Source organism: Gouania willdenowi, unplaced genomic scaffold (assembly GCF_900634775.1).
Source record: "Gouania willdenowi unplaced genomic scaffold, fGouWil2.1 scaffold_79_arrow_ctg1, whole genome shotgun sequence".
In the NCBI taxonomy this organism is placed as follows: domain Eukaryota; kingdom Metazoa; phylum Chordata; class Actinopteri; order Blenniiformes; family Gobiesocidae; genus Gouania; species Gouania willdenowi.
In genome coordinates this window covers 23,988-33,362 of record NW_021145244.1, presented here as the reverse complement: position 1 = coordinate 33,362, position 9,375 = coordinate 23,988, and the positions used below count along the sequence as shown (strand labels likewise).

Genomic DNA, 9,375 nt, shown 5'->3' with positions numbered 1-9,375 from the left:
CTAACACAAAATGGGTGAAAAGATTTACTAACTAGTAAAACCAAACAGGAAAGTGGAAATGTCCTTGTACTAAAACTTTTATATCTTATTTTAACTTTTTATTGCACTATTTTGCATTAATTTTGGATTTTGCATCATTTTTGTTATTGTTCCCTCGAGACATTTGCGCTATACCTGTAGGTGTCAACATGGTGTGTGTGTGTGTGTGTGTGTGTGTGTGTGTGTGTGTGTGTGTGTGTGTGTGTGTGGTGTGTGTGTGTTGTGTGTGTGTGTGTGTGTGTGTCGCTACTCCTCCGTGGGCTCACACGCACTCAGTGACTCACATCAGGTTGAAATGCGTGTGTCTGACACTCAATGTGTGAGACTTGAGAGCTTTGCTAGTATATCAGTGTGAGTGCGACTGCTCAGAAGCCCCTCCCTGGTGTCACGGACTTGCGTGCACATGTGCACTACCAGAAAATGATTTTTTGCGGTGGCACGTACTGAGTTTACCTCCGTAGTTGAGATTATAACCCTAACCCTAATATAATCCAAAAAACAAATAAAACACGTGTCCGTTCACTTTTCGATATGAACAAAGTGCATGGACACCAGTCTAACCCTCCATCTGGTGTAACCCACGTTGATTACGCTGTGATTTTAAAATAAATAAATGTAGCATTACAGGTACAAAGAATGCGACGTCGCACAGCTTTGAACCAAGCTGCAGCTATGTCGTAAATATGAGCTCTGTCTGTCCCTGAATACCAGAGATATTTGAGGCAACAGACAATCCTTGCTTTATAGATAGATTATAGTGTGTTTTTCTAAATTTTGAATAGATTGTATTTTTTTTTTTTTTTTCAATGGTTTATTGTGTTGCAGAATTGCATGGTTTGTATTGATATTAAAGTAATAATGTGTACACTGTGTATAGAATTGGAAAGAAAAAAATATCAATTTTTATTCATTCGTGGTGGGTGGGGTCAGAGTCGAGTCTTGCCTCGGGCACCAAATGACTAAGTCGGCCCTGGTCCTGCCAGGGTGGAGACAGGAGGAGAGGAGGAGGAGGCGCAGCAGGAGGAGGAGGAGGAGGAGGAGCAGGAGGGGGGAGGAGGAGCAGCAGGGGGAGGAGGAGGAGGAGGAGGAGCAGGAGGAGGAGACGGAGGAGGAGCAGCAACATCTGCTGTTCATCACTAACAGGATCTCTGTGAAACTCCTGGATGAAGAACTGGGACCTGCACTGGATTGTCTGCTGAGTGGATTTGGGTTATTTTAGTGAGAGGATGGAACCGTGCGTAAAGCTGGGTTATGAACCATCGTAAGGATTTAAACTCTGAACATCATCATCAGGAGGATCAGCTTTGCTTCCAAACGTCACCATGAAGCTGGTGATCTCCTCTTCATCATCATCATCATCATCATGATGATGCTGGTTGGTTCCGCTCTGCGTCATGTTCTATCGGACCGAGCTGGACAATGAAGTTATGGGATAGTCTGACTCTGACCGTTTGTTTGGTTCTGCTGAGCACCGCCATGCACGCGCGCCCGCTGCTCCACAGGAGGGGAGCGCGCACCGCGGAGGGACCGCCGGTTCACATCCGCCTGTCAGTCACTACTCCGGGAATCAGGAGTGCGCAGATAGCGGGAGGAGAGGGTGCGCCAGGTGAGAAGTGTGCGTCTATCAAGTCAAGGCCGGGGGCCAAATCTGGCCCTTCAGAGCATCAGATTCGGCCCGCAGGAGAAAGTGAAAATAAAATGAAACAACAATATTTGCAGGTGCTCACAGTTTCCTCAGTGCTTATGTTTTTTCATGGTTGAAGTCATTTTTAATGGAAACTTTTGAAGAAAAAAAACAACTCAAATTCTTACATAACATTTTCCTTAATTAAATAAAAATTGGTCACAAAATGAAGGTAATTGAAAGTGAAGACCCTGTTGGGACTGATATCTGTCCTTGATTGGATATTGTTTCTGGACATATTTTGTATTTAATATATACGTATAAGTTCAAACTGGGCCATAATAATGATTATTAAACTAAACTTGTTTTCCTGCATAAAATCTGTGCCCACTTGAGATCAAACTTGCTCTGTAATTGGCCCCCTGAACTAAAATGAGTTTGACACCCATATACAGTATGGGTTACATATGGACAGTATATATTGTCCCTCAGAGGGGTTTGTGCATGAAATGTGGGCTACAATACATAATATGTATCTTAAACCTGAATATTAGTATGTTGCCACCTCCTTTTTAGCCATCACAGGACCACCAAAGACTCACTACTTTACATATACATATACAGACATTGATACAGACATATACATATATATGTACTGTACATAAGTACAGTACATATACATACATATACATACATAGATACTACATTGACATATGACATGTACATATACATATACAGACATATATACATACATATACATACATATACATATATATACTGTACATTATACATATACATACATATATACATATATATACATATACATACATATATACATATACATATATATACTGTACATATACATATACATACATATATAAACATATACATACATACATATGCTTCAACTCATGGTCCTTCAACCCTAAGGGATCCATGTGAAATATTTGAAAAAAAATTTATTATTTGACAGTAACATGTGCATAATAAGGTATGCTATACATGACAAGAAAATTCCAAGCAATGCAAAGGCTAAACCTGTATAGGCCATTTATTATTAGTAGTACTATTAGATATGTATATTTCTATAATGTATATTCTGACTTAGTGATTAGCACTCCACCCTCACCCGCCTGGGTTCAAGCCCTGGGGTGGACACTTGTCTGTGTGGAGTTTGCATGTTCTCCCCATGATGCCTGGGTTTTCTCCGTATAATCCGTCTTCCTCTCACAATCCAAAAACATGACGATGATGTTGAATGGAGTGAATGTGAGTGAGTGGTTGTCAGTCTGTGTGTTGCCCTGTGATGGACGGGCGCCCTGTCCAGGGTGTACCCCCGTCTAACGCCCATTGAGAGCTGGGGATAGGCACCAGCAGACCACCGTGACCCTGAAAACAGGAAAAAGCTGGTCAGAAGGATGGATGGATGGATGGATGGATGGATGGATGGAAACCCTCGACAGACAAACAATTGAGTATTGTCTTGAGATTCCTCAAGAGAATTACATAACAATACATACGTCCATTGCATTTATGGGTATAAATATCATTTCTTGTTTGTGCTGCTTTAATCCAATCAAAGTAATGATCTTTATAATGTGGGCCAAAGATCAGAGGATCTCTGTGAAACGTGCGCTGACAGACTCTGAAACCAGATTCTACTATTGTACAGGTCCGTGTTGATGGAGGACTACACGTAACTACAGTGTTGACGTGACACACAAACATACGGTGTTTTCACACATACTGTATAGTCCAGTAGACTCGGTGTGGTTCAGGTGGTGAATCTGCAACATTGTTGCATTTTAATTTGGTCCAGTCTGCTTTCACACATTCTATTTGATAAACGCACCAAACTTTCTGAACAACGTCACACAGGCAGAACGGTTGATCGCCTATGAGACAGAATACTTCAGCCTCCATAGACGAAACAAACCCCCCAGAAACGTAGTTAATAATGATTGAAAATGACCCATGAACACAATGAGTGTGGAAATGTTTGAGTGTCTGTCCCACTAAACATCCGACGTCCACAGACCTCCAGATCATGTTCATATCACGTCGGTCGGTCTGGACCACATCTGCACGTCTGTATGACGTCCAAAATAGGTTGGCATCTGAACGACATGACCACGACCTCATCTGGACCTTGACATGACGTTCAACGTTTGAAGCGATTTCACTTCTCATATGAAATTTAAACAGCCTTAAACCCACAGTGTGTATGTGCTTCTGTTTATTACAAATCATTATTCAGTATTATCCACAGTCACTAAGTACATATCCAGGTGTATTTCAGTAACATTTATTATGCTCTGTGATCTTTTTTAAGAAATAATTCATGTCGAGCTGCCACTGAGCCAGTCAACGTTGAAACAACGATGAGATGTCTTTTTTGGACGTCGTCAGGTTAATTTAACGAACGCACACACAAGAAGAATGTCAAAATGACATATAAACATTACAATATTCCTAACATTAATGGTATTGTATGCTCTTACAGTGAAAAACAGTTATTAAAACAATTAATTTGGTAAACGTTTCAAATACCTGACAATGTACCTTTGAAAAATGATGTGGATAGAAAAGATTCCTAAGCTTAGATTGTTCGAATGTGGCGCAATGGGTGAGGAAGTGCGCTTGTAAGCGTAGGGTCAGCGTCTAGAGTCCAGACGACGTCCGAAAAAGACGTAAAAACTTTCACTCTGCACCCGCCAGAGACGTCTTCTCAACTTCAGGCCATGACGTCATTTCAACGTTGTCTCAACGTCGGTCTGCTCAGTGGGGTGTGTTGTTGCTGGATAGAGGAGCACTGGATGTGTGTGTAGGTGTTCGTTGCCGTGACAACAGTTTGTATGTGTGCCGCTGCAGTCACTGACAGTTGCACACGTCCTATATTTGGTTTCTCTTCCTATGTTTTCTAAAGGAAATCCTAAAACAAAACCTGTAGAAACGTAATTAATAATAATTCAAAAAAACCCATGAACACATGGTCTTACAACCTGCGCTAATGCGCTACATAAACGCAGCTGATGGCGCTCCGTCTCACACCTGTCAGCGCTCAGAGCCGTCATGTCACTGGTAATTTACTGGTAAAGATGTATAACATGTGAAGATGCGAGAATATATGCACAGAGGAAACATAAAGCAGTCAAGTCATCGCTGACCATAAATCGTTTGAGGAAGAGAGAGAAGTGGAATAAATGAATGATGTGGGAGTAATCCTGTTTGTGACATGTTTGTTAGTATGCTGACAAAGCGGGTCTGAAAATGGATGGATGGATATTTGTGTGTGTGCTGCCTGCTGGAACGCTGGGTTGTGAGTGTGTTACCGCGACGATAATTTGTGTGATTGCTGTGTGCTGCCGCTGCTGTCCTGTCACTGATGGAGTTGCTCCATCACAATTGCGCTTCAACGTAAAGTCCTATGTTTGGTCCTGGTTTGCTTTCTCACATGATTAAAAACCTCACCATGTTTCGGTTGAGCTGAACCGTGACCCACATTTTACAGAGGACCAGAGTTTGTCTGTTTGCTCCGCACCAGACTCCGAGTGAGCTTTCACATATCACAAAATGACCGAGGTATGTGTGAAAGCACCCATTAATCACTTACCCGTCTCAAACTCTGCTCAGAGACTCTTCATTGCTCAGATGTATTAAATACAGCCACTCAGTGAGCCCGTGGACCACTTGGTCCTGCAGACAAGCGCATGCTAAGGCTGGACCATTAATCGCATTTGCGATATTCTCGTGATATCAAACGTGATTTTCTAATCGCAACGACTGCAATTTTTTTTATTATTATTATTATTTTGGACCGACAAGCTACATCCTTATCGGCCCTGTTACTCAGACTGATACACCGCTTCATCTTCTCTTCTTACTATGAACTACCACGGAGCGATCACAGCGAGTCGGACTCTGAGTCAGAATACGGACGCGATCGCTTCTGAACAAATCTAATGTGGTGATTTGGTAACTTCATGCTGCTGTGTTACTATTACAAACTGTCTGACTTTTACTGTAGACGGAGCAGAGATCAGAGCATCCTGTATCCAGGCTGTTCTGATCTGTCCGTCCTCCTTATGGAAACGTCGTCCAGACCACCGATCAACCTAACCATGTGATTTAACAACTTTATGCTGTTTATCCTACTAAAACAAATTGGCTGACTTTTCCTTCATCCACGTTCTCTCTCTCTCTCTCTCCACGTCGTTGCTATGACGATGCAGTGTGCATCATGACAAAATGAGTGATCAGAATGATTCAGTGCGAGAAAAACAGTTTAATGTTAACGTCATTGTTCCACCTGGTCTAATGTGACGGAGCTCAATTTTGTGGCAGCATGTAGCTTATAAAACTGGGAAAAATCCACAATTTAGCCGCGTCATTGTTTAAGCCGCAGGGTTCAAAACGTGAGAAAAAAGTAGCGGCTTATAGTCCGGAAATTACGGTACTTTTTTGTTGTTATTTTGTGTTTTTTCATTGATTTAAAAAAGTAATGTATCGATAAAGTACCGGATTGATAAGAGTAGTAGTATAGTAGTTTACCCATCCCTAATGTTGAAGAGCCACAGATTTCTTTGCTTTATTGTTGTAATCTGTGCTTTAAAATTTACATTTCATATTTATTTAAAGTTTAAATAAATCTGAAATTGTTTATTATGAAACAGATTGATTTATTGCTTGTGTTCATTGAAAAATCGTTCAGCCCTAGCGCACGCTGACCACAATGTTTACTCGCGTCTTTACAACATCCTGTTTCTGTGTGAAAAGTGTTTCCGAAAGCGAAAATGCACTTTTGGGCCATTTTACGCTGAAAGTTTTCAGTGCATCACTAGTTAAAAGTTTCTGTTCTCATTCTGTGGATGAGATAAAACTTACCCTAACCCCTAGGTTCCCAAAGTGGGGTGCGGGTACCCCCAGAGGAACACAAATTGTCATAAGGGATACGTGAAAAAAAATTTAAAACAGCTTGACAATATTGGAAACTAGATTATAAATAATCTGGAATCAGAAGTCTATGTTGTCTTACATTGTAAATGTTAAATCAACAAATGTTTTAGATTGTTTCCCACTGAAAATTACAGTTGGTTAAATATTTAAATAAATCAAGTGATAATTCTGAACATCATGTTTTATTATGTGCTTACCGATGATTATTCTTTTTTAAGCATGGTAAAATTCAGACATATTTCACTGTAGGGCTACATTGTGTATGACATTACATTTTTATATTATATTTTTAAGTGTGCTGGAGTAGGGGGTACATGGGCTTAGGTTAAATATCTGAATCACTGGTATAACCTAAAGGATTGACCTTCATAGACTGTTTTACTGTGATGTGCATCAGTGATGTGCTGTGAGCACTAGGGTAGGGTAGGCAGGGCGTTGCAAGTCGAGACCACCAATGTCAGCACCAATGATAATTTCATATGTTTTTTCTGGCAAGTGTTAATCAAACAAAATCAAGATAATAAAACACCATTAAAGAAACAAACAATTATTTATTATAGCCTCCATACTCTCCCAACAACGACAGCGTGTCTGTTGTTTGTGTTGGAAACACAGAAACATGGAGAAAATGACAACAACAAACGTTTGTATCACTCACTGTGGAAAATAAAGTACCAACAATTTTCTGACCTTACGTGCGCTGAAGGTCTGGTAGCTTGTGAAAATGTTTTTATCGTCTCTAACGCTGTCATCCTTCCTGTAGTGTTATAATCCCGCCCACTAGCAGCGGCCACACTTTATCAGTTCACTAATGCACTGTGAACGTACATAGCATTTAGCATAGCATAGAGCTGGCTTTTTACGTAAATGGTTTTCATCTTGGGGAACTGACTGCACATGTGCAAAAACATAAAAACACAGGCTAGGGCCAGAGGCAGAGCAGCAATGTGCTTTTAGGAGAGGGCGTGGCTTCCTCTTGGCTCCACCTCCTACCTTACAGTGGAGTGAGACTGTGCAGCGTCTCTGCCGTACCAGGAAATAACAATGTTTAGTCATTTAGGCTATGAAAAGCACAAAATGCTGACACTTTCAAACTTATAGGTACTGTTGGCTATCGTAAATTGAAAAATTAATTATAATATAATTATAATTCAAACAAATAATCTAAATATCAATTCACCCTTGGGTAGGCACTGCCTACCCTGACTGCACGTCAATGATGTGTACATATAAAGTAGGACACCTCAGTAAGAACAATGTTTCTTCTCCTCCATGTTTTCAGACACTGTGGAGGAACTTCTTCCAAATGACTTTGAAGATACGTTGGACTTCATCAAAGTAACTATTAGCAGACTACGTCGCTCCTCCTCTGCTGCCATGCTTTTATCCACCACCTCCTTTTTAACTTCTCCCAAAGAAAGGTTGGACAACAGGACTCGACACAGACGGGAGAGGAACAAGGGGGGAACAGTGGAGGGTTCTAGAAGAGGAAGAGGAGGAGGAGGTGTACAAGGACTAGACCCCCACAGGAGGAACAGAGGGGGAGGACGGGGACAAGGATGTGTTCTCAGACAAATACACCTCAACGTATCAGACCTGGGCCTCGGGTACCGCTCCGGTGAGGAGATGATATTCAGGTACTGCTCTGGACCCTGTCGGAGGTCTCAGACCAACTATGACAAAATCCTTTATAACCTCCTTTATAACAGAAAACTTCCAAAAGAGGACACGCCCTCTCAGATCTGCTGCCGACCAATAGCCTTTGACGATAATCTCTCTTTCCTGGATGATAACCTCATTTACCACACAGTGAAAAAACACTCCGCCAGGAAATGTGGCTGTGTGTGAAGAGTTTATTAAACCTGTGTGTAACGTCTGCTTTTACAATTTTTGGGAAGTACCATGAGATTTTTGTTTGGTTGTTTTTTTTTTACTTTTTGGAAAGTGGACGTTAGCGACTGGAATATATTTACCAACAGATGAATGGATCTAATCTGAGAATTCACCACCAAAGAAAAGTAAATCGAACTTATTTTGCAGAATTTGTTGATTTAAAAAACTGGGTAAGTCAGACATAGGCAACTGTCGGCCCGGGGGCCACATGTGGCCCTCAGTCTAATTATTTTACAGCCCCCAAAACAAATCCCCAAAAAGTTTAATTCAAGAAGTTGGAAGGAATGTGAAGGCCAACATAATACACAAAATACACAATAATGAATTCCAAAAATACACAAAATGACAACAAAGACATACACAACAACAACTTAAACAAAATGACTACAAAAACAACAAAATATTGGAGAATAGCTCCAAAGACACACAAACTGTTCACAAAATTATAGGAAAATACAGAAAACAGCAAAAATACAGAAAGTGACCTAAAGAATGCACAAAATTACACTAAGAACACACAAAAAAAAAACACACATCACATGACTCCAAAAACTGACAAAACATCAAAACCACAAACAAAGGAAACAAAGACAAAACCCTTTTTCCCCTGTATTGATGCTTTAATTGGTCATTATTCTAAATGCTGACATGAATATTGATCATGTGACCCTCAGATCAGATACAATCACATGCTTGTGGCCCCCGCTGTGATAGAGTTGCCCATCACTGATACAGTAAGTGATTGGGTAGAATCAGATTGTCCTTTGTGTTAAAAGTTATAAAAAGCTTAAATCTAACTTACATACAGTACTGAGACCTTATCATGTATTAACTTATTGATATTTATTTAGCTTTCCTGAGAA

General features: G+C 40.6%; 1 protein-coding gene across 1 annotated transcript; it reads left to right on the top strand.

The window, feature by feature from the left end:
* Positions 1 to 1,343: 1,343 nt before the first annotated feature.
* Positions 1,344 to 8,467, top strand: LOC114460819 (glial cell line-derived neurotrophic factor-like). Its single transcript, XM_028442694.1, has 2 exons — positions 1,344 to 1,645; positions 7,902 to 8,467. The coding sequence occupies exons 1-2, from the start codon at positions 1,459 to 1,461 to the stop codon at positions 8,465 to 8,467; spliced, it is 753 nt and encodes a 250-aa protein (XP_028298495.1). The 5' UTR covers positions 1,344 to 1,458.
* Positions 8,468 to 9,375: the final 908 nt, after the last annotated feature.

What these genes read in the sequence shown, in the direction of transcription:
- LOC114460819 (XM_028442694.1), top strand. Translation starts at nt 1,459, where the DNA reads ATGAAGTTATGGGATAGTCTGACTCTGACCGTTTGTTTGGTTCTGCTG. An exon ending in GGGAGGAGAGGGTGCGCCAG is followed by an intron (nt 1,646 to 7,901) that starts GTGAGAAGTGTG and finishes CCATGTTTTCAG; the next exon opens with ACACTGTGGAGGAACTTCTT.